Source organism: Puma concolor, chromosome B2 (assembly GCF_028749965.1).
Source record: "Puma concolor isolate L17-30 chromosome B2, mPumCon1.1.hap2, whole genome shotgun sequence".
Classification (NCBI taxonomy): Eukaryota; Metazoa; Chordata; class Mammalia; order Carnivora; family Felidae; genus Puma; species Puma concolor.
Genome location: NC_141671.1, coordinates 121,018,978 through 121,044,486, shown reverse-complemented (window position 1 = coordinate 121,044,486; position 25,509 = coordinate 121,018,978). Strand labels below are relative to the sequence as shown.

General features: G+C 40.7%; 2 protein-coding genes across 4 annotated transcripts in view; one reads left to right on the top strand and one right to left on the bottom strand.

Moving 5' to 3' along the window:
• LOC112862002 (uncharacterized) overlaps nt 1-22,662 on the bottom strand; it is a 314,201-nt gene extending 291,539 nt beyond the window's left edge. Inside the window, exon 1 of one of the 2 annotated variants that reach the window (XR_015251544.1) lies at nt 22,528-22,662. The gene's annotated coding sequence lies outside the window, so the exon portion shown is untranslated. Of the gene's footprint in view, nt 1-1,580; nt 3,956-22,527 lie in introns of those variants that run through there. The other variant, XR_015251543.1, reaches the window with a different exon arrangement.
• CCN2 (cellular communication network factor 2) lies at nt 21,172-24,568 on the top strand. 2 transcript variants are annotated; one of them, XM_086707865.1, is made up of 6 exons: nt 21,172-21,539; nt 21,575-21,672; nt 21,799-22,021; nt 22,170-22,424; nt 22,556-22,767; nt 23,149-24,568. In XM_086707865.1, exons 1-6 carry the CDS (start codon nt 21,206-21,208, stop codon nt 23,443-23,445), a joined length of 1,419 nt encoding a protein of 472 aa, XP_086563991.1. In that variant the 5' UTR covers nt 21,172-21,205; the 3' UTR covers nt 23,446-24,568. The 2 variants fall into 2 exon arrangements, with proteins under 2 accessions (XP_086563991.1, XP_086563990.1); XM_086707864.1 differs by having other exon boundaries at nt 21,395-21,672.
• Nucleotides 24,569-25,509: the final 941 nt, after the last annotated feature.

Here is a 25,509-nt window from a genome sequence, read left to right as displayed (position 1 = left end):
ACATTTATTAAAAGAAATTTAATTTAATTTAAATAAAATGCAAGCATTTTTTACGTGTTTATCACTATATTCCTCTCCTACTTATTAGGGAAAAGATGAAGTACTCATCATCTGGATATTCCCAGAGCCTAGCACTAACACACACATTATTCAATAGGTGAAAAATGAGTTAACCAATTAAACATTGAGATGGGTTTGTACTAATCCAAGGAAATGCCCATCCTGCTGATATCAAGTTAAATGGACTTTCTTATCAGGTACAACTCTATAATAAATGTGGAGAAGAGAAAAGAATCTGGGATTGTTAAGATTCTAAGTTACAGATTCTTTATTAGGAAGGACGTAGGGTATAATCAAAAGAGCAGAAGAAGAGAGGGTTTGTTCAAGAACTGGTTCTGCCACTATCTGAGAATGTGTCTTTGAGCAGGGCACACAATGCCTAGGGATTCAGTTTCCTCACCTGTCAAAGGAGAGGTAAGTGTCCCTCCACAGAGCCCACACCCTGCACTGGGTGGTGAGCTAAACACCAGTCCCCTCCCCTGCAAGAAACCAAGTAGTTCCTCTTAGTTTCTATAGATTATCTCTGTGCCACCGGTGCCATGAAAAGCAGAAGACTACATGATCCCAGAAATTTTTCCAACTCTGCAAGTTTTTAATTCATGTTTAACTGGATGAGACTAAAAAAGAAGCTGTCAACTTTTGTAATCAGAACCAAAAATAAACCCACTTTCATGGTGCCCAAACTAAGAATTTCTGAGAAAAATCCCCAAGACGTTCATAATTTTTCAACTTACATACTTAATAAATATTTCATCCATGCCTTAAACTCATTTACTCAGAATTCATCACAAAACTTATTTTCTGAGAACTAATGCCACTTCTAAAAGGACTTCTCAGTCTATTCTTTTTTAGCATAAAGCTGGAGTTTCAAAGCAAAATAATTTAATTTAGTAACTCAGCTACCAATTACTTTGCTTTATGTAGTTTTAAATAATTGAAAACATTATTTTCCTGTTTCTCACTTATTCGGTTTTACCATGAGCTAACAATGCTTATAAAAGAAATCACTGGAACACTGAGAAGCCCTTCTCCAGAAAGCAAATTTCCACATGATCTCTAATTTTTTTAGTATTTTAATATGGGATAGTGATGCCTGGGTGGCTCAGTTGGTTGAGCGTCCAACTTCGGCTCAGGCCATGATCTCACAGCTCAGATGTTCGAGCCCCATGTCGGGCTCTGTGCTGACAGCTCAGAGCCTGGAGCCTGCTTCGGATTCTGTCTCTGTCTCTCTCTGGCCCTCCCCTACTCAAGCTGCCTGTCTGTCTGTCTGTCTGTCTCTCTCTCTCAAAAACAAATAAACATTAAAAAAATTAATTTGGGACAGTAAATCTTTCATTGTTCTCGATAACATTAATTATTAAAGTAAATATAATAATATCTAACAGCTGGGGGGGTAGTTATATATACATCAACACAATACTCAACACTTTAAATAAACTACTGAGTTCTCACAACTGCACAAAGTAGGTTTTACTACAGTCCCCATTTTCTAGACAGGAAGGTAAGAAACAAGCTCTCACATTTAATGACAGCCTCGCCCCAGTGACCAGACTCCGGAGCCCACGTCTGGAGACACTGTGGCACACGGCTGCACACCAGCATCTACTATAGGACATTAATACCCTGGGAATGAAATAAACCAGGATGTTGAAAATTGCTAAAAACAACAGCAGTCAGCTAGAATTCATTCTACTCTTTTCTATTTATTTTTATTTTCCTCAGAATATATTACCCCATCATAAATTAGATAGGATGAGGTAATGAGAAAAAAAAAAAAAAAGCAACAGACAAACAGCTAAAGCCGGGAAATGTGCACTTACCATCAGTTTTGCCACTGGCTATGTGGCTTTGGACAAGTCTTTAAATATATATTCCAAGCTGGGAGTGGGGGGGAGGTGACTTTAATTTTACCTACATGAAAATTCACAAGGGCTTTAGGGAGTTACATCAATAGTATTATCAATCACCAAACTGAGCTTCAAAAAACTATCCTAAGATGGTTTTAAAAACGGTTTCCTTTGTTTCATGGGTCTTTTCCTATAAATAGGAGTAAAATTGGCAGTATTTCCTGCATGACACGTCTTCATTACCCTGCAACTTTCTAAAGACAAACCGCATTAGATCAACTCTAGAGAGGCCACATTTAGAAGACAGAGCAATTAGCAAACACTTCCTCAAGTTTATTCACCTTACAGGATGGATGCCTTGCCTTTTGTTTTTAAGAAAAAATAAACTGAAATTAAAAGAAGGCACATGTTTTTGCTACATTTATGTCAAATAAAAATCTAACTTACAAATGGAAATGCTAAGTGGTGAGACGGTCAGGATGTGATCATATGTTTGAGTTTCCACGGGCACTGGTTCCCTTCTCAAATACCTTACCTTCCTTACAGCGGCAAGTAGGCGGTCAGTCGCTTCCTCCTGCTACCTGACACCAAAGAGTATGCCGTTGTTTTTAAGACAAGCTAAAATGAAAACTCTTATTCTTGAATTTGCCGATTATATGTCCAAAGCAGAAATTACATTTCCCTTCTCTTCAGGATTTGCCCATCTAACGTTATCTGCTCACTTCTGTGTATGTAGAACTTTTATAAGTGGTTAGATCAACTCAGTTTTAATAATCAACCCAATAAAATGTGTGTGTTAAAGAAGTCTAACTTCCTTCTGGGGGTGGGGAGGGGAGACAGACATTTGACCTTACTTTGCATTTGTTTTTTTGTTTTTGTTTTTGTTTTTTTTAATTTTTGTTTAAATGTATGCATCATGAATTAGTCCACAAACCACATGAGTATAAGTTTCACCAATTTTAGTGGTTTTTCAGTTTGTTTTACTTTTGATTTAATGTGTTAGGTCTTTTTTTTTTCTTTTTTTAAGACATCCACCAAACACTGACTCTATATTGTTTTACCCAATCACCTTCTAATCCGATTGTTGGTTCTCTTGACTGTCTGATAATAATTGCCCACCTTCATAACATCTAGACAGTTATCGAATTCTCCTCGTAATACTCTCAAGGGTATTCTCTGAGAGCGAGTCTACCACCTTAGTCCATATGTAAACACACCCCATGTACACAAGCTATTTACCTAAATGACCCTGCAGAATTTTAGAGAAGTGTAGCTCAGAGTTTATATTTATACGTAACTCCTGATACTCTAATCTGGGGTGATGGGAAGAGAAATCTAACACGGTTGACTTACAGAGTCTTTAACGTCCTATTTTGATACCCAGTCATTTTCCACTCTTGGCAATTATCTGAGCGAATTTCCAAGAGTTTTATAGAGTAGGAAATAGTTTCACACATTAGTTAGTAAGAAGAAATACTCCATCTCCATGCCTTTAGGCTGCAAGCTGACCCAAGAGTAGCCCGATCCAATCAGGCTCAATTCAATTCAAGTCAATTCATACTTACTAATATGCAAAGCACTCTACTAGAGATAACAGAGATATTTAAGACAGGTACACGCTGGGCCTAAAGAGTTTCTAGAGAAAATAGTACGCTTCGTCAAATCTGGAGAAACAAAAATCTGCTTATGCTAAAAGTAATTAGTCTTCCTCTGGTTTTGCATTTGTTTTTACTTCTCTTCCAAATAGGTTCTGAGGGCAGAGTGATGTAATTGCTAACACGCAATCCAAGACATGAGGTGCCTGTAGTTCCAACCATATAATGGTATATGTCTTGATATAAAGTAAACAATTACATTAACCTTATATATAAATTTTATTTATTCTCAAAAAGTTCTGGTGGGAACTGAAAACCCCCAACCAAATAAATAAGGATACGGTAGATTTCACTGTATTTGTTAACAAATAACATTGCCAAGTTTTTTAAAAAATATTTTAAAATGAATTAGCCTGCATTTCTAACCTAAAGATAACAATTATTACTAATTTTCTTCTGTGAGTGTCAAAAATAAACTTTTCAGTGTTATTTAAGTTGGGTATTTAGGGGCGCCTGGGTGGCGCAGTCGGTTAAGCGTCCGACTTCAGCCAGGTCACGATCTCGCGGTCCGTGAGTTCGAGCCCCACGTCGGGCTCTGGGCTGATGGCTCGGAGCCTGGAGCCTGTTTCCGATTCTGTGTCTCCCTCTCTCTCTGCCCCTCCCCTGTTCATACTCTGTCTCTCTCTGTCCCAAAAAAAATAAATAAAAAACGTTGAAAAAAAAAAAAATTAAAAAAAAAAAATAAGTTGGGTATTTAAATGGACAGTTCTTCATTAACTTAAATTTGAATAAACATTATGCCTTTATTAAGAATTATATTTTATGGGGCGCCTGGGTGGCTCAGTCGGTTAAGCGGCCGACTTCGGCTCAGGTCATGATCTCACGGTCAGTGAGTTCGAGCCCTGCGTCAGGCTCTGTGCTGACAGCTCAGAGCCTGGAGGCTGTTTCAGATTCTGTGTCTCCTTCTCTCTGACCCTCCCCCGTTCATGCTCTCTCTCTCTCTCTCTGTCTCAAAAATAAATAAACGTTAAAAAAATTTTTTTTTTAAAAAAAGCATTACATTTTAATTAGGCTTTTTAAATTAAAAAAAAATAGCTCAACCTAAAAATAATGAGATAGTAGGAAGGTATATTGGTTTAAAAATATACTGTGTACATTACACAACTTCCATAATTTCTTTCAAGTACACTTTACTAGGAAAATTGTTAGGTTTTTTTTTTTTTTTATTACTGATGCAAATGTTACTAAAAAATAAAAAATAAAAAAGTCCCTGAACTTTACCTTTCTACTTCATATTTTCATGAAATTCTAGTTACTGTAATGACCTTAAATCTGTGTTCTGACAGGTGAGGGATTTTTTTTTTTTTTTTTTTTTAAGAATCACATGCTTATCCATGTAGTCATTTATCCAGCAGTAGGTAGGTATTTAAACTCTACAGAAAGCATTATGCCTTGTTCTTTGTGACATACCATTTTAGCTAACAAATATTGATAGGTCACTATATCCTCTTTACTTTACAAAAGGTGATGTGGTGTCTGGAGAAACATACAGAATTTGGGGAGTTAGAGAGGCCTGTGGGAATCTTGGTTTGACCACTCATTGGCTCCACAGCACAGACATGGTACACCATCTCACCCCCCACTCTGCCACTCCCCTTATCTACAAAAAGGACGTTAATTTTATAAACTTGCAGGTTGTGTGAGGATTTGGGCTAAGCTGTATTATCAATGTAGCATGGGTCCTCAATGAAGGTCGCCTCACCCTACACGTGAGGGTCACCTCTGCAGATTGTGGAGACACTACTCTCTTCTCCCAAGCACACGGATGGTCCCAGGGAAACTGCGTATGAGGAGGGAGACTACCCAGCATCCACTGAGACCCCGCAGCTGTTTCTGGACTGTACACAGGGGGTTGCTGGAAAAACAGGACGGTGTGGTAGGAAGATGAGTGGAGAGAGGAGCCTGCCGCCCAGAGGAGACTATACCATTGAAATATGCCTGCTTTTGTGCACTCTGAGATCCGGTTTTATGTCTTCAGTTAACCAGTATCTGGAGTGAATAGTGTCTAAGGTCACCGCCGGGTGTTCTCACACTTAGTGTATACTGAAAGGGTCACGTGGATAGCTTCGACAAGGCACTAAATGCACAGGAAAAGTCTCCCACCAGAAAAAAATGTATATGCCCACTCAATGTGAATACTTTATTAATGGCAATGTAAGTTTCATTTTACATTTTACTTCGCATTTGTGTGACTTTTCACTTTTTCTTTCTTGTTAGCTCATCTTGTGTCTCCAAAGTGTTATCATTCTGGCATTTGTTTTTTTTAGTCAGGTCCCTGAACACAATATTTAAGAGCCAAATTGCCAGTTCAAAGCCAGATATCTTACAATACCATCATTAAAGAATATATTTGTTCTACAAACACTCACTCAACAAATTCCCATCAAGTAACATCTATAAATGAGGTGCTGGGCGTGGTACAATGGGCGAAGGGAGAAATGATTCAATTCTGCTCTTGTGGAACCCCGTCTGGTAAGGGATATAGGCAAACCACCATCCAGGTAGAGAAAGGCTAGTGAAGGATAAGCCCTAGCCAGGTCTGGAATGCCAAGAGAGAATGTAGCAGGTAGAGCTGAAGAATGAAGAAGAGTTGGCCAGCCTGCACGAAGACATAAAAACACAAAACTCTTGCTCAAGTCTTCATTAGACTAACAGACCTCATGCTAGACTAACAGACCTCCCATTACGTTGTGCACCCATTACTGAGCGAATGGATGATGAAAGAATGTGTGAGACAGCTTGGATCAAGTAATATTCACTTTAGCCATGTCTGTTCCTGAGATATAAACATTCTCAGTCCATTAGAGCTATTGGATGCCCACATTGTATGAGGAGTCATGAAGAACCATAAAAAAAAGAAAAAATACAAACTCTGCCCTCAAGAAAAAGGCCTTAATCCGACAAATATCTATTGTGCTTTAAGTTTTGTCCATATGCCTGGAACTCTGCAGGTTGTGGAGAAAAAAAAAGTAATACACACTATTTATTAAAGCAAGAGGAGAAGCAGAACATGACAACTCCAGCATTATTAATTTTTAGTTTTGACACTCTTAATTTTACCCTATAAATCTGCAAATGTCTTCTTAGCACTCTCTAAGCTCTGATGAACTATTATAAAGCAAAGTACTATGTGTATGTTCCAAAAGATTAGAGGACTCAAAATAAAAGTGATGTACTCAACATTAGAGTAAAAGAAAGAAATTATGATTCTGCTTCTTACCGTGCACACCCCACCCCCACCCTTTAATCTTTCCAGTTCATCCCCATGTTGGCTCAGGTCAAAACAGCCCATTTATTCTCATCCATATATGCCACAGCATTTACAAAGTCAAGACTGTAACCATTCCCAAGGTTTGGAATGTCCTTACTGCTCCTCTTTTCCTTACCTTTTAACACAGTTTATGTCCATGAAAAAGTCATACCAGGTTTCTCCATATTGGTTGCTTACGTCTCTTTACTCCTGGAACACTGACTGCTATATCTATCTTTCTATCTGTGACCACTGACTACCTTACCACTGACCCACAGACACCCAAGCAAGAGTTCCTGAGCCTCATAGCATGTGGCTATATCATGATCTATGCTTCAAAGTTCCACAAAAGTTCTCATTTCAGGGTCATGAAATATTATATCACACCAATCCTCCAGAGTTCTCCATGTCCTGTGGTTCCCATGTCACATAAATGTGAGATCACTGGTTTAACTCTTAGTCCACATATGATCTGCTTCTGCAAATAGACTATAACCTCATTGTAAGCAGGAACTTAGGATCTTTTAATATCCCACTGTGTTCAAAACAATGTTAGAAATATAGCAAATGCTCCAAAACTCAAAACATTTGTAAATTATTTATTTGTAAGGGAAACAACAACAAATGACTGATTTACTTTAATCTGGGTTATCTGAATAGCTTTATTGCTCTGGAATAGTTTCCCACTAAGATCTTCTTATGCCTTAGGTTAGGCAACCTTAACAACTGTATAATTTTTTAAATGACATCAGCCAGCCAGTCAGTCAGCAACTTTTCCTAAATACCTAATAGTGTTACTACTCATTTTTCTAGAGAATTTTTTACCTTAATAAATTATGCCTTGAATAAAATAACCACTGTATTCCCTAGTATTCTAAAACACATAAACTTACCACGTATGAATACATGAGCTTCAAAAATTTCATTTATATAATCAATAAATCCAAAATACCTATGAACTGATATAAATATGCTATAATATAAATCATCATAGTTCCTAAAACTTTAGTAATTATGCAATTTTAGCTAAATATAGAATATTTGTAGAATATTTTAAAGTTCAAGCTAGTTCCCAAACTTTACATAAGGAATTCATTCAGTGGTGGATTTGTTTGCAGTTGATACTATGTGAGAAGTTATTCACAAATACTCAGAAGTCAACTTCCAAGAAAAACCTTAAATTACCAAGAAATTAAAAAAAAAAAAAAGATAGAAATTTGCCAGTAAGCTCTGCTATGATCTTTGATATCTTAAAAAAAAAAATTCCTATACTTTCGTCATTCTAAAATGTTAGAAATTTTAGAAAGCCTTTGTTCTAAAATGTCATAAAAATATTATCTCCATTCATTCCATTATGTTAAAAAAAAAACACTGAAAAGCACTGCTGTATCCCAATACTGTGACATAATTAGAAAATGTTATAAGTAATTGCATTAGAAAATACAAATGTAAAAGTAAAACTATATCTCTTTCACAGTGATGAAGTCTGTAGTCACCAGGACATTTTGTAAGTGCAATATCCAGAAACCATATGTATACATATATCTGTGTGTGTGTCTATATGTGTATCTAGACAAATAGATACAGATATCAAATGTCCAATGAGTGGGTTCAATAAGACAGAAAACTAAACTTAGAGATCAAGACCAGCATTTTAAAAAATGGAATGGAATCGATTGTAAAATATCAAAAGTATCACATATATTAACAATAACTATCGTCTGTGAAATTCTTGGTTCACTGTGTATGTATATGTGTGAGTGTATATGTCCTGGATCAAATATAAAATGAAATCCCACTGCAGTCAAAACTGTATTTGGTATAAACACACCTTACAACTCCCCTAAGTGCTGAATGAGCAAGATGACCAAAGTTATATAGGCATGAAATACATGATAAAATTGCAAGTTACTGAAACTAACTGGAGCAAAATAGGAAATGAAAACCAGAGAATACAGCAGGGTTGGTGGGCAGTGAGACACACAAATGGACAAGACAGGAGCCAGACACAGGGTCTTATCTTAGAGGCAATGGAAACTATGTGAAGATTCTAAGCAGGTTGAGCAAGCACTTTGCATTGATAGATTCTTCAGGGAGCAGTAGAGGGAATAAATTGAAGAGGGCAAATAATGTGGGTCAAAAGACCAGTTAACAGAAAGGCTAATGCAGTGATTCAGACAAAATATGCTGATGGCATGATATGTTGGGAAGATATACTGAGAAAGTAGAGACCACAGAGCTTTGTGACTGATTAAATACAGGAGGTGAAAGAGAAAAAAAGAACATCCAACAATGCACAGGCTTTAATATAGAGTGGTATGGTGCTTCCAATCACTATATCTGGGAACACATTAAAGGGAACAGATTTGGGGGTAGAGGGAATGAGTTTGGCTTTGAACATGCATACTTCAAGACCTGTGTAAGACAGTCAGGTGAATGTCCTGTACACAACACAGATGGACCCAGAAACACGTTTTGGTTGAGAGCCAGAGAGCAGGAAACCATCATCAATGTGGTGTTAAAGAATATGTAAGTAAGAAAAGGACCAGGGACAAAAGACTATGGGACATCCACACCAAAGGGGAAGGCAGAGGGAAATAAGACTCAAGGGAGGCCAAAGGAAATGGTCAAAGAGATGGAACAAGAAGGGACTCAACAACAATACCCACAGAGACCTACCCAGTAAGGACTGAAAAGAATCCACTGGATTTAGCGATGAAGAGGTGCTTTGGTGCTAATGTGTAGTGCTACAGTCAGGAGCCTTATTGCAGTGGGTTGAATGGTAAGTCAAACGTTAAGTATGTGGCGATAGTAAATACAGAGGGGTGTGTGTGTGTGTGTGTGTGTGTGTGAGAGAGAGAGAGAGAGAGAGAGAGAGAGAGAGAGAGAGTATATATGTTTTAGGAGCTTCAGAGTTAAAAAAAAGAAAAGAAGAGCAGCATATGGGAAGGTTGTTTTGTTTGCTTGGGGATTCTTTTTTTATGTGAAAGCAATGTGAACATCTTTATAGGTTGAGAAGAAACTACTAGAAAAAAAGATATTGAAAGACAAGAGAAAGTCAGAAGAGAGAACATGGTTGCATAGGAGACAAGCAAAGTTGTACCAACAGCACGAGCAGAGGTCTGTCTGTACCATTGCTGCCCCATGGAACTTGCTACAATGACATCAAGGTTCACCCCACCATCCAAGACAGTAGTCACTAGCCGTATGTGGCTACCGAACACTTGAAATGTGACTAGAACAACTGAGGAAGTGAATTTTAAACTTTGGCTAATTTAAACTGAAACAGCTGTATATGACTTCTGGCTACAGAATTGAACAGTGCAGCTCAACACTAATGGGAAGAATATGAGGCTGAGGACCCATCAGTCCTGGGAAGAGCATTTGAGCTGGTCATGCCTGATGGTTTCATGTAGGAAGGAGGGCTGCTCTGCTGAGATGGGGTAGGGGCAGGGTAGGACCCTTGAGGGAAGAATGAGGTTTGGAAGGGACATAAGGTAAAGGATAAGAAAGAGCTGACCAGAACAACGAAAAGCACAACACAGCAGAACTGAGGGTCCAGCTGAGACTGGAGACCCCAAATGTATGCAGGCAGTGTAGGAACAACTAAAACAGGGGGCTGGCTTGATAAAAGGTTGGGAGGCTGAGTGCCGGAGGTCCTAACAAGAGACAGTTGACATAAAACATGACGCCATGGACAGGTAAGGAAGCAAAGCCACATGCTCAAAAGAAAAGAAGGGGGCACGAGATCAAGGTCTCAATCGGGTCAAATAATAGAAAGGGTAAGTGAGTGAGAGAGCAGGAGAGGATAGGTGGTTTAGGACCCCAGGGTATGGAGTAGTTCTAGGTAATGTCAGGGTTTGGGGCAAGTCCTAATCGGCTTAAAAGAAGCAGGCAACAAGGACTTAGAAGTTTGGATGGTTGTTCTGGTGAGTACTGACATAACCCATGATGGTGGCATATTCAGTGAAAGAACATGAGTCAAGTACAAAGCCCCAACATGTCCACAAATCAGTAAGCATACTATAATGACACACAGGAAGAAATCCCATAAGAATAAGAATTTTTAGGACAGGGTTTCCTCAGAACACTGCACCAAACTCAAGAGGGAAAGGAAGGACAAGTGTGAGAAATATGCTCTCAACTGTGGCATATCAGGAAGTCCTGAAGAGGGACTTTCCTGGAGAAGCAGAGAGATAGGAGGGCTGACCAACCATCTACAAAGACGATTATCTCCCAATAGGGAGGGGTCATATTGGTCCCGTAAACAACCTGCCCAACCTGTAAGTTTCTCTTACTCAGCTTCTCTAGGACTTCTGTTGCACTTTTCTCCAAAGTAACCATGGAGGTAGAGGAAGTAACCATGTTTTGGGCTATTAGTATTATAAAATCAGGTCACAATTTTTGCAGCTCTTAAATGCAATTGTATTATTGAAAGAGACATTTTATTTTCCACTCCCACAGTTCTAGCTAGAACTAGAATTATCTAGCTATTGAATTTCATCAGGTTAAATCTCCCCATATGTACCCAGTGGGTTCAGTAACATCCATATTATAAAGCCGTGTCACATTATTGTAACCAAGTCATTCTCAACCTCATTTTATATATATTAACACTTAGTCTCTTTCTTTCTCTCCATCTTCCTCTTTCATTTTATGACTTTAATGGCAAAAACTAGAAACTTAAAATGCCTCCTTCTCCTATAGTGCCAATAATGCCCCCCCCCACACACACACACACATTCACCTCTCCATGCTACAGAGAGACATTTTCCAGGCACTGTTGTTACAACTATTACAAAATTATTAAATCTAAGATTGAACGGTGGCCTTCCATATTATTTTATCATAAACATTTCTATTTCCTCAAGGGTATTAATATAATGTTTAGATGTTTTAGATATGGGCATTCTTAAAAATAATTGGTATCAAATCCTTTAAACTGTATTATTCGCTTCTTTCAAGAACCTATACTCCCCCCTGTGGCAATGTGATGGAAAAAAAAAAAAAAAAAAACAGAAAACGGGATCCTAAGGACAGAATCACAATTCATAAATCATTCAGAAGTGACATAACAATGGTATGCGGCTTGCTTGAAAAAGGCTGTCAACAGACAGTCACAACATTCTTTTCATCCTGTGTAATCTGCATAATTCATGACCCCAAAACCTACTGGGCTAAGGGCTCATTTTTGGCAAATGTTAAGGCAGAAATTTAGTATCTGAAAATATTTAGATAGGAGCTAAAAGGAAAGTTTTATTTTACTTTAACAAACATTTTTTGAGTGCTTATACTCTGACCAGCATTGTGCTTGATGCTTTACAAGTTTTTGGTATTTAATCCTTACAAATTATCACACCAGTCTTGTGGATAGTACTGGTATCTCCAACTTAAAAGGAGCCAAGTGAGGCTTAGATTGAGTAGTTTGCCTGATGTCACACATTTAACAGACACAGCTAAATAATGGAACTAGGAAGAAGAAAGAAAAAAGCGCTCTCCTGAAACAGTCAAAAAGAGAAATAGAAAGCCCAACAAATTCTATATTCAAGTCAATTCTATGTTACCTCTATTAATAGAACATTTGAACTCAAAATAACAAAAAGTTGGTCTAGCTAATCCAAAATAGTGGCTAATTGGGGCGCCTGGGTGGCGCAGTCGGTTAGGCGTCCAACTTCAGCCAGGTCACGATCTCGCGGTCCGTGAGTTCGAGCCCCACGTCGGGCTCTGGGCTGATGGCTCAGAGCCTGGAGCCTGTTTCCGACTCTGTGTCTCCCTCTCTCTCTGCCCCTCCCCCGTTCATGCTCTGTCTCTCTCTGTCCCAAAAATAAATAAACGTTGAAAAAAAAAAACAAAAAAAAAAAACAAAAAAAAACAACAAAATAGTGGCTAATTTTATGAAATGCTTTAAACTACAGAATTAGCTTACTTTAATGAGCTTTTAATAAAGTTTCATACTAGAATATTAAACTAGAACTGCTGATAAAAATCTTGTTTAATTAAATATGAACCAAGCTTATTTTGTCAGGCTTTATTCTTGCGATCTTTAAAATCGGATGAAAACCTCTCAGTTTATTGGTTTTTGTTGTTGTTGTCATTTTTCTTTTTAAGTGATCTATTGGGGTCTTTTCACCTTTGCTCTCCCAGGCCTAGCCTGATTAAATACTGGACTGCCTCAATGGGAAAACAGTATTTCCCTCCCACCAGCACTGCCAGGAAAAGTAAGAAAGCCCAAGCAAAGTGACCCTCAGCAGTGTGTCTCTAAAGGATGCCAGGTGATGCACCTGTCAATGCATTTGGTGCCTTGTGCTGCCTCAGGTCACCTGCCTTCATGTCAGTCTTAAAAGTCTACTTCTTGTAGACAAAGTAGTTTCCAGATTGCCCTTTGTACTCAACATAAAGTCATTTTCCCTTCTTCAAAATCTGGATGTGATGCATGAGAAATCTAGGAGTTTGGAGTTCCTGAGCCCTTAGATTTAGGTCAGGCTTCAGCTGAGTGAGATGAGAACCCCAGAGAGACAGTAGTGGTATCAGCATGCTACGGGGCCCGTCTTCTGACAGCTCCCCCAGAAGCTAGCTGGGAAAAATCCGCTTGACTGGTGAGGGAGAGGCCTGCCTGGAAAGCAGTGAAAGCCAACAGGGGATACTTGGGCTGTAGCAGTGCCCGGCCCTACTGCAAAATAAAACTGGTTCGAAGTCTCTCTGAAGCTGGACCGGAAGTTTGCTTGCTCACCTACAGAGCTGAAAACAAGCAGAGTCGAGAGAGTCAACCATACATGGAAATGGCAGGGCAACACACATGAGCAAGAAGAATAAACAGAGAGCAGCTAGCAATGATGAAAATCACCACAGAAGATTCATGTGGACAAAATCAGCTTTCATCATTTGTATGTGAGAAATAGCTTAATGGTGAAATGTGTCCAGACATTAGCAAGTCTATAGTCATATGCAACTTTTTCCTACAGTTGTTCATTTTCACGTACGTGCATGGGTCCCTAAGAAAAGTCCCTCGTTATAAACCTGCCATTCCTAGACAACACTCTTTAGCCACAACTCTGTGCAGTTATGACATGGCTCTCATTCCATTAACATGAAATTAGTCAGGATTCAAATCACATTATTTCACTGTGAAGGGAGACAAGGGGAAAGCTGTAAGCCTGAAATACAAACTGTATTCAGTTTGAGGAAAGTGCATTTTTACCAAAGATGAAATTCATAAAATAAGCATTATGCCAATAGCATGCTGGAATGTGTCTATTAAGAGATACTTGTGACGAATCTACTTATGGTGGATATTGCTTCAATGCTGATGGCCTGAGGCTCTGTCGTGATATTTATTCATCTGGGTAGCTAATCAGTGAATGATGCAATTATTCAAGACGACTTTGGTGATGTCTGTGGTTGGTCTGAGACTCAGTCTAAACAAGATTGAACTGAGTTAGAGACTGAACATTTTCAGTGTGGGCTGAAGCTGATGTCACAGTGGTACACACCCTGATATTAAGCCTTCCAAAGCATACCCATCGTCTTGATTCATTTTTCCTTTCTCAGCTACCTCAGTTCATCAGCAGATAACAAGCAACACATCTGCCTATCCAGCAAAATCACAAAAATCTTAACTGTCAAAAAAAAAAAAAAAACAAAAACAACAACAACAACTTTGTCTAAGCCCAAGGTTCTCTCCTAATGCAGATCAGTAATCATTATCTTTGTATTTCATGCTTATCTCAGACCATAGCATTATACTGACTCTGCCAATTAACCCACAGTACTTTATTTCATATGCTTTCTAGGGTGTGTGCTTTAAGAGTTTAAGAAAATTGGAGATAACTATCTTAAGAACATACAGTGTTCAGAGATCCCTGTATATAAAATGTGAAGAAAAGACGCAGTGGCAGAGTCAAGTGTGTTCCCTCTAGAAGGACTGAATTCAAATTTGCAGGTCCCTGCCTCTGGCCAAGCTTGGGTGATGTCACGTGCCTTTTTGGACCTCAATTCTCTTACCTGAAAAATGGGAGGATAAGACCTCACACAGTTGTTATGAAGCTGAAGAGACACAGGGTTTGTGAGAGGGCTTTGTAAACTTAAAATTTCCACCTCAATGAAAGGTGACACAGCCTCACAGGGCATCCATTCCAGGCACTCAGGCAAAGCTCTAAGTAGCATTCTTGTTAAATTGACCAGACAAAAACGGCATTGTACATTCCACTGTCAAATTAAACAATGCATTAGTTCACTTTTACTTCAAATCTGATGATGTCGAGAGTTTAAATTGAGTGTTCTTTTCTTCTTCGGATATGGTGTAAACTCTGACTTAGAAGGTAAGACACCTTCTGAGAAAGCCTTATCCATGTATTAAGACTTTAACATAGGATTCCCATAGGTATAGTTACTTGAAAATCCACACAGAGGAAAACATCTTGGAAACTCTTTGGATAGCTTGAACAACTTAGTTTTCGGCATTCTAGAATGTACTGGCTACCAGTTACTGTTTAATTTGAAAACTTGCTTGTCAATATCACGGTTGCACGGTCCACATTGCAAAATGAAACGAAAGAAAACTGTTAATTCAAATGTATGTAGAATGTAAAATGTCTGTTGCATTATGTGAAGCCAAAGAATACCATCTTGGTTTCTGAGAAATAAAAAGTCTAAAGAAAACATCATAGACACAGGCAATAATAAATTTTTAGTTCTTTCTTTAATATTTACACACCGTATTCTTACTTGAGGATTAGTGGTAGCTTACGTGCTTTTCACCGAAGAAAGGAGGACTATTTGGACCTCCCTTCCACGTGAAAAAACTGGAACAAAAATTATAAAATGGAAATGAAGGAAGCAGATGCCATCATGTGACTAAAACAAGCTAAGTACAGAATTCTTTTTTATGTATCCCGAAGACTATGATTAAAAGAGAAATAGATTGTGATAGATCTTCCATACAGGAGATATGTAAGGGCATAAGACAGAAAAGTTTCCTTTGTGAAGTGTCTCTGTCAATTCTGAGCATCTAATCTAAAAATGAAGAAGTAGGAGTTGATTCTGTCTGAGCTCTCACAGAGCTGTAACGCTCTAAAATCCTTGCAAAATTGAATGGTGTTATAAACTCAGACTGTGATGGGTTTTGAAAATTAAAGCTGAGTTGGGCTTAATCTTAAGGGCAAGGAAGAACCATTGAAGAACTAACAGAAATTGGTAAATTTAAAATCTTAATATGTCATGTAAAAGTACTTGCATAAACATGGTGTCCTTGGGCTGAAAAAGAACCTTGAACAGGTGGGAAATTTGGGCTCAGAGAGGACTAGTACCTTCCCTCAGCTCACATGGCAGGCAAAAGGCAGGTATGGAACTTATACCTCCAGCCTTCTGGCCAGCCCTCTGAGCCCTATCTAATGTTTTTATTTTTTAAGTTTATTTATTTATTTTGAGAGAGAGAGAGAGAGAGAGCACAAGCAGGGGAAAGGCAGAGAGACAGAGGGAGGGAGGGAGGGAGGGAGAGAGAGAGAGAGAGAGAGAGAATCCCAAGCAGGCTCCACACTGTCAACATGGAGCATGATGCGGGGCTTGAACTCACGAACTGTGAGACCATGACCTGCGCCCAAACCAAGAGTTGGTGGCTTAACCAACTGAGTATCCCAGGAGTCCTTATCTAATGGTTTTTGAAATGTACTCCAGAGAGTGGTGCCTGGCTGGCTCAGTCTGAAGAGCATTTGACTCGTGGTCTCAAGTTCTTGAGTTTGAGCCCCATGTTGGGTATAGAGATTACTCAAATAAATAAATAATTAAAAACAAACACTGTATTCCAGGGAGCTCTGAAGTTGTGAGAAGGAGCTCAGGCTTGTTGGTAGGAGGTGGAACACATTTCAAAGGGTGAATTGATGGGGCCTTAGTTTGCCCCACTTCCCCAAACCTTGGCAGAATCTCTTGGGACACATTCACTTATCTATTTTACACTTGTCCTTTCAAAATATGTATCCTTCCCCTTACTCCCATTCTTTGAAACAAGTTATCTAGTCTCAATGCTCTGTTCCTCCTAAACCTATTGATTTGGTTTCCCCAAATGGCACATTTGAAAGAACGGTTACCTCCCTTCTTTTACATTGCCTCTCATCACCTAAAGTATCACCAAGGAGACCCTTCCCATTTAAGCTGATAAAACAAGGGCTGTAAAGACTCAGGGTTGCTAAACTGTAATAAATTGGAGTTGCTAATACATCAGGAAAAGTGTCGGAGACCCATCTCCATCCATGGTAGCATCCATATTCTCCAGCACCATCTCAGATTAATGCAAGCAGAGTAGAGGCAGCACAGGATTTTCATTAAACTAATAAAACAAGTGAGACAAGTAGTAAACTGAAGAAAATGACATTTTTTTAAAAATTCCTTTCCTTTCTCACCCTAACCCTCAACTCCATCTACAAGCAAATAAATGGACAGGGAAACATCAACACAGACCGCACGGAACAAGACTATATTCTTGACAAACACCTTTGCGTTAGAAAATGTCCCAAGAAAGACAGAGAACTAATTATCAGGAGGAAAGAGCAGGGAGGAAATGAATGTAATTTAGATAGTAAACATTCGCACTTCTTTCCCACCTCTGAACTCCCAGTGAGTACGCCCTCTCTTTAACCTTCATCTTTAAGCAAATACAAGGCAATGTAAACCAAGCCAGAGTCCCTGAAGTTTTGGCGATGATATTTATGACTATTTTTCAAAAAGCCATCCGGCACATCATTCTTCTGGTGGAATTCATTTACCTGATTGAATTTAAGGCATGCTAGAAACGCCCGAAGCCCACTCCCCACCCACCATGGTAAAAAACTGGTTCACTGTCCAGATGCCCTTATACGGCCAGACTTCCCATTAATCTGACAGCTCAGTGTATGCATTGCGTATGGGTCTTGGCATTGAGCCACATTCCTCCAGTATGTTTCCCTGGGAGCTCTGATTTCCGCTTTGAGGGCTGGCACAGACTCCCACTTGCTCTTATAAGAAAATGTCTATGGCTGAAAGTTGAAAATGTGCAAGATTCCTTCTTTAAGTACACAAACACTCCAAAGTCTGGCCACTTTCCTGTAGTCCTGCCAGCTTTTCTCTATGTCTGATACCTGATCAAGTAACCTTTTTTTAGGGGGGAAAAAAACAACAAAAAACATAAGAGAAGGAATGTAATACATCCACAGCTGAACATCTTACAAGACTTAACCAAACGACCTGTACAAATGATGCCTGAGTAGACACACACGTACCTTATATAGCTCTGTAAACAGGACTCAGTGGCCAGCTTAGTGAATGCCTCATTTTACCAAAAAAAAAAAAAAAGAAAAAGAAAAAAAAGAAAAAAACAAAAAAACACCTCTCTGAAAAGCATTGCTAGATAAACACTTGCTTACAAGACAAAATTAGTGCATTTTAACCATTTTGCATATAAATTCAAAGACCTTTTTCTCCCAATTCTAACCTGCTGTCAATCAAAAGGGTTGGGGATAAGGGGATAAGTCAGAGTTGGACAAAGTTATAAGAAGACACTATTTCCACTTTACCACCCAGGTGCACACAAACATTTGCTGAGTCATTTATAATAGTGTAAGAATTCAGATCCCATGGCATAAGTTAAGGACAGTGTCAGCCTTTCCCTTTGAATTTCCTGGCACTTGATGGCCCCCATAACACAATGTAAACATACTTTTGAGTCTGTGAATGTCTTGGGTGTCTTCTCTTTGTGTGTGTGTGTGTGTGTGTGTGTGTGTGTGTGTGTGTCTCTCTCTCTCTCTCTCTCTCTGTCACTTTCTTAATAATCTTTTATGTTCAACTCTTCAGAGGAATTGTGATCATAAAGCCTCAACCTAACCTTATAGTGCACAGCATTATTCTTCTATTCTGAGACTCCAAGCTGTATATACTTCAGTATACTTCTTTTCTCCTAGCCAATATTAAAACCATCCATTTGGAGCTAACTATGGACTTCTTGAGACTTTGAGGGACCACGTGAATTTTATAGTAAAACCAAATTCTTTTTATAATACGTCTTGGTATTTTTAACAACCCAGCAGAATAGTAAGTACGTTTGTGGAAAAAAAAGAAAATCAAGAAAGAGGCGGGTGGGCGGGAGCACCGATTCCCTAAGAACTTTGATCCAATTAATCATTAAATCCTGTGACATAAAACATCCTCATTATCATCATTTTAATAAGGTCAACTTGGAAATACGGCTCTTACTTGTGACTTCCCTAAGATTTGTGAATGGCAGTTCCAAGAATATAAACCAGGTCACCCAACTATAACCCAGCCCAGCAATTTATCCCTTTCATGAATGAGAGTCTCCACTCTGCTGTACATGAAGCTATTGGTGGTGGCTCTCAGACTCTCCAGAGCATTCAAAAATTCCCAACCATTCTCCCATCTACCTCACCCTGCAAGCCACAAGACGGAGCCCACATCCCACCTCAGGTGAGGCTCCAACTTCACATCCCTACCCTTCCCCATCTACCACACCTTTCCAACCATTAGTGGTAGCCATAATTCGAGGTTTAGGTCTTGAAAGATTTCACTGTGGCTTCCCACATATTTTGGACTTTTAAAACCATCCACGAGGGAAGAGAAAGTTGGGGGCTAAGTTGCCTTTAATACACATGTGGCTATTAACATAACTTGGAATGTTCTGTCTTTAAATAGGAACTTTTAGGCCTCTTCTCCTCTCTTTGAGGAATGCTTGGAAAGAACATTAAATAACAATGTTGAAAATTCTTCCTGAGCTTCAGAGGCACCCCCCCCCCCTTGCTGGCCACTCACACTGTTGACATGCAACTATGCTGTACAACATGTGGATTGCTTAGGGAGGTAATTGTGCACAGATGATGTGGTCTATGCTGAAGATGGAGTGATTATTTTCTTCTTGGCTCTTTTTCAACAGAAAGAATCGAAACATAAAAAAAAAAAAAAAATGCAGCCAGTTTAAACAGGCTGTTTTCAAATTATAAATCTATAGTGTTGTTTCCGAACACTCGTCTCTGCATCAAAACCAGGTATGTTGATCTTAAACCTATACAGTGAAACATCCGCAAATGAAATGAATTTACTCATTGGTAACACTAGGGTCAAATGAGGTGGCATCACAGTAGAAAAAAATGGCCCAATCTGGAATCTGTCTCTTTACAGACAATGGTAACTGGAGTTATTAAAAAAAAAAAAAAAAAAGGGTGGGGAGAAGTTAATCAATAGATTCTAAATGAAAGTATGGTTAATTAAGTCCTTAGTGAAACTAACTAGTGATATTAAGAAACAGAAATGTGCTTAGACTTTATTGGCTGTTTTTGGCATCTGCACACAAGCAAAGAGGACAAAACCTGTTGTTTCCTTCACCGGATCTCACTCCACTAGGCTGCAGGCTCCTTGGGCAGTAAGAAGTCACAATCACTATTCACAGATGTATGGAGAGTCACTAAAATATATTATACATAGACACTCTAAGTTTACAACCAGATATTAATGGGGTACACTGTTCTTGTTATATTATCAGATTTTTTTACTGCAACAAACCAAGTCCGATCCACATTCAAAGATTATAGATTTTAGTATTAAAAAAAAAAGCACTCATTTCTCAAAGACCCAAACTGTGTTTAAAACACCCCAACTAAACCCCAAGCTTCTTGCTGTCTCTCCTGGATGGTTCCCCTCTCTTCCCAACACCCAGAGCCTCTACCTCCTCAACACATAATCATTTGCTTTGACATGACAACAGACCCACTTTTCTGGAAATACTGATGCCCATTCATCTCTTTCCCTCCCTATACCACCAACAATAAAACTGTTATGTATATTAAGAGAAAACAAAGCAAGAGTGCTGGAAATCTCCCCCAGAAAACTGCATCCATACCCTGACCCCTGGCTTTGTTCTCTTTCTCGTAGGGCAATAGGCATCCAAACCATTATCTCAAGTGACAAATGATCAAATTCCTACATCTCCAATATGGAACTTGGAGTTTACAGGTAAGCTTCTTGGGGATTCCAGCTGGTTAAAAGCAATCAACTCTCCTCTGCTCTCCGAAGAGTTTTCAAAGACAGACAGCCTCTAAAATTAAAATCATTACAAAAATAATCAGGAAAGAAACCCTTTCGAATTTTTTAGGAATCCCTGCTGTTAGCCTCTTGGGCTGCCTACCTCCTAAAAAGCATGTATGTCAGTGGGTAGAGCGGGCACAGTTGTTAGGAACAGAAGAGAGTAGTATAAAAAATAATAGTAATTGCTGATGTGTTTTTCAATGCTATAAATCAGGAGTGGTGCGAAGAAGCAACGGGAAAAAAAAATCCTATTTGGTGCTGGAAATACTGAGGCTTTTTTTTTTTTTTCTTTCTGGTGAGCTAGAGTGTGCCAGCTTTTTCAGACGGGAGGAATGCTGAGTGTCAAGGGGTCAGGATCAATCCGGTGTGAGTTGATGAGGCAGGAAGGTGGGGAGGAATGCGAGGAATGTCCCTGTTTGTGTAGGACTCCATTCAGCTCATTGGCGAGCCGGGGCCGCCCGGAGCGTATAAAAGCCGCGGGCCGCCCGCCTCAGCCTCACACAACAACTCTTCCCACTGAGAGGAGGCAGCCAGTGCAACTCCAACCCCGGCGACCGACCGCCTCCCTCCGACGGCAGCCGCCCCGGCCGACAGCTCCCAGACCTCAGCCCGCTGCGCCCAGGCACCCACCTCCAGCCCGAGCCCGCGATCCAGCGCCGGGACCGCCGCGCCCACCCCGCCGCCGCCGCCGCCGCACTCCGCCCGCCGTCCGCCCCGCCCGCAGCGCCAGACCATGTCCGCCGCCGGCCTGGGCCCGGTCCGCTGCGCCTTCGTGCTCCTGTTCGCCCTCTGCGGCCGGGTAAGCCGAGAGCCCCGCGGCGGCCGCCGCCTGGGGGAGGGCGTGCGGGGCAGGGCAGGGCAGGGCAGGGCAGGGCCCGGGGCGCCGAGCGGCGTGCGCCCGCTGACCGCCCCCTCCTCCCCGCAGCCCGCCGCCGGCCAGGACTGCGGCGGCCCGTGCCAGTGTGCGACCGCGCCGGCGCCGCGCTGCCCCGCCGGCGTCAGCCTCGTGCTGGACGGCTGCGGCTGCTGCCGCGTGTGCGCCAAGCAGCTGGGCGAGCTGTGCACGGAGCGCGACCCCTGCGACCCACACAAGGGCCTCTTCTGCGACTTCGGCTCCCCGGCCAACCGCAAGATCGGCGTGTGCACCGGTAAGCGCCGCGGCCCGGGCCCCTCGCCCCGCGCCGCCTCCGGCGGTGTCCCGGCCGCCCCTCCCCACCCCGGAGCCCTGCTCCCCGCGCACCCCCGACTCGCCTCCCGCCACCGATGCCTGACCCCTGTTCCCTTCCTCTCCTTCAGCCAAAGATGGTGCCCCCTGCGTCTTCGGAGGGACTGTGTACCGGAGCGGCGAGTCCTTCCAGAGCAGCTGCAAATACCAGTGCACTTGCCTGGACGGGGCGGTGGGCTGCGTGCCCCTGTGCAGCATGGACGTCCGCCTGCCCAGCCCTGACTGCCCCTTCCCGCGGAGGGTCAAGCTGCCAGGGAAATGCTGCGAGGAGTGGGTGTGCGACGAGCCCAAGGACCACCACACCGTGGTTGGCCCTGCCCTCGCCGGTGAGTTGGATCTTCCTCTAAGTCAGTGTTGTGATCCTCCCCCCAGGGGCTGACTCCTAACTCTGCCAGGGGAAGGGGGAAATGTCTTATCCTGGCGTCTTACCTTGTGTTTGTGTGCTCTGCTCTCACAGCTTACCGACTGGAAGACACATTTGGCCCAGACCCAACTATGATCCGGGCCAACTGCCTGGTCCAGACCACAGAGTGGAGCGCCTGTTCCAAGACCTGTGGGATGGGCATCTCCACCCGGGTTACCAATGACAACGCCTTCTGCAGGCTGGAGAAGCAGAGCCGCCTGTGCATGGTCAGGCCTTGCGAAGCCGACCTGGAAGAGAACATTAAGGTACATTTTCTGCTCCTATGAACGAACTTGCATGGAATGATAATGGTTAGGACTGAAGTTGGGCTTCCCCATCCTTGTTATTATAGACCTTTTATCTCCAAAAATATCTAACCGTTGAGCTGTTTTGCTGGAATGGGCTGTTGTGTAATAGAAACCACCAGCTTTCCACTATGAAATTCTCCACACGGTTAGTTAATTCAAGACATCCCGAGAGAGGCCATGTCTATTTTTGGAAAACTGGCAAGTGAGAGTCCAACTTCCTCTCCTCAAAATATAAACAAAAGTCAGACAACATAAGGCTAAAACACACAGAGCTTGAAGAAAGCCACTCCCCTTAGAGAATCATTGACTTTTTTTTTTCTTCTGCTTTGTCTTCCTTAGAAGGGCAAAAAGTGCATCCGTACCCCCAAAATCTCCAAGCCTGTCAAGTTTGAGCTTTCTGGCTGTACCAGCGTGAAGACTTACCGGGCTAAGTTCTGTGGAGTGTGCACAGATGGCCGGTGCTGCACCCCACACAGAACCACGACTCTGCCTGTGGAATTCAAGTGCCCCGACGGGGAGCTCATGAAGAAGAGTATGATGTTCATCAAGACCTGTGCCTGCCATTACAACTGTCCTGGAGACAACGACATCTTTGAGTCCCTGTACTACAGGAAGATGTATGGAGACATGGCCTAAAGCCAGAGAGTGTGAGAGACTCATTAGGCTATAACTTGAACTGATTCACATCTCATTTTTGTGTAGACATGATTTCAGTAGTACAAGTTATTTAAATCTGTTTTTCTAACTGGGGGAGAGAAACAGTCCCACCGAATTCAAAATATTGTGCCATGTGACATTCAAACAAAAGAGTCTTATCAACCCAGACACTGGTTTGAAGAAAGTTAAGACTTGACCGGGGTGGGGGGACTACATTAGCACAGAGCACCAGAATGTAGACTAAGGTGTGGCTTGAGGAGCAGTGGGGGGTCGGGGGGGGGGCACCTGTAGAAATGATTGTCACCTTAAAGTGGTAGGGGCCTGCTCTTTGGAGTGTGATTGAGAAGGAAAATTTTAGCATGCTCACCGACCTGCCTACTGTAGCTCCAGCAACGGCTAGGATGTGTGTCCTCCAGCCTTCATGAGGCTGGGTCAAGTTCTTTAAGTCAGAACAGCAGATTCAGCTCTGACATCCTGATTTGAATGACACTGTTCAGGAATCAGAATCCTGTCTATTAGACTGGACAGCTTGTGGCAAGCTAATTTGCCTGTAACAAGCCAGATTTTTTTTTTTTATTGACACTGTAAATATTGTGTGTGTGTGTGTGTATATATATATATATATATATAAATATATATATATATTTGTACAGTTATCTAAGTTAATTTAAAGTTGTTTGTGCCTTTTTGTTTATGTTTTTATGCTTTGATATTTCAAATGTTAGCCTCAATTCTGAACACCATAGGTAGGATGGAAAGCTTATCTGATAATTCAAAGCATGAAATGGATATTCAAATGGAAATTCTGGTCAGAGTGATACTCCATCAAAACAGATTGTTTACTGAATATGAGGCAGTGATGTCCTTAGAAGTCTAATTTGTCAGTTGAAAATGTGGTAGCCTTGTTTTAATGAACAAGTGGCCTTTATTAAAAAAAAAATGAGTGGCTCTGTATAGATGATCAGTTTTTCCACCTGGAAGCATTTGTTTCTACTTTGACTATGACTGTTTTTTGGACAGTTTATTTGTTAAGAATGTGACCAAAAGTTACATGTTTGCACCTTTCTAGTTGAAAATAAAGTATATATTTTTTCTATAAAAAGTGTGTCCATTCACTTACTCTTCTAAACGTTTCTGAGTTTTCTTGAGTTTCTGTGGGAAGCTTTTGTTTTAAAATAATTCATCTATAATTTTCTAAGGCTCTTTTATTATACTGATAAATTGGTTAATCAATTGAATAGAATTTTACATAAACCTATTTCACACTGAATCAAGTGTCACAAACTTACAGTCATACACAGTATATATTTATACACACACACACACACACACACACACAAGCATAGGCATTTTTTTTTTTTTGTTACATTCACAGTACCTTATAAACATTTAAATTCAATTCTCTCTAGGGGCACCTGGGTGGTTCAGTTTGTTGAGCATCCAACTTTGACTCAAGTCATGATCTCACAGTTCATGAGTTTGAGACCTGCATGCAGCATCGGGCTGGGCTCGGCTCCCTGCTGTCAGAGCAAGCCTGCTTTGGATCATCTGCCCCAGCTTGCGCGTGTGCGCTCTCTTGCTCTCTCTCAAAAATAAATAATAACACTGAAAAATTAAATTCTCTCTAGGTAACTTTAGTCTCCAACAACCCCTGTTGATTACACTTGGTCTTGTCTACATTTAATACCTCTCTGACCACTGTAGGCATTTAATTTCCAACCCTTCATATCACAAACTATAGTCTATACCTTACACATAGAAAACGTTTTAACTATTTTTTGAGTTTGTATGCTCTACCATATCTGTTTTTGAACTTCAAAAAGTTTACTGTTAAATTTGAAAAGTATAAAATCTGCATCCTGATGGAACCATTAATAAGTTGCATTTTTGTATAATTCAGTTTTCAGTTACCATGATAACCAATCACAAATAGATGATGACATAAGTAGAAAAGGAGGATAATTTCTACTAACATTAATAGAAATTTGTCTTCAATTAAAAGCAACTCTTCTATTGTCCCAAGCTTTTGACTATTAGATTTCG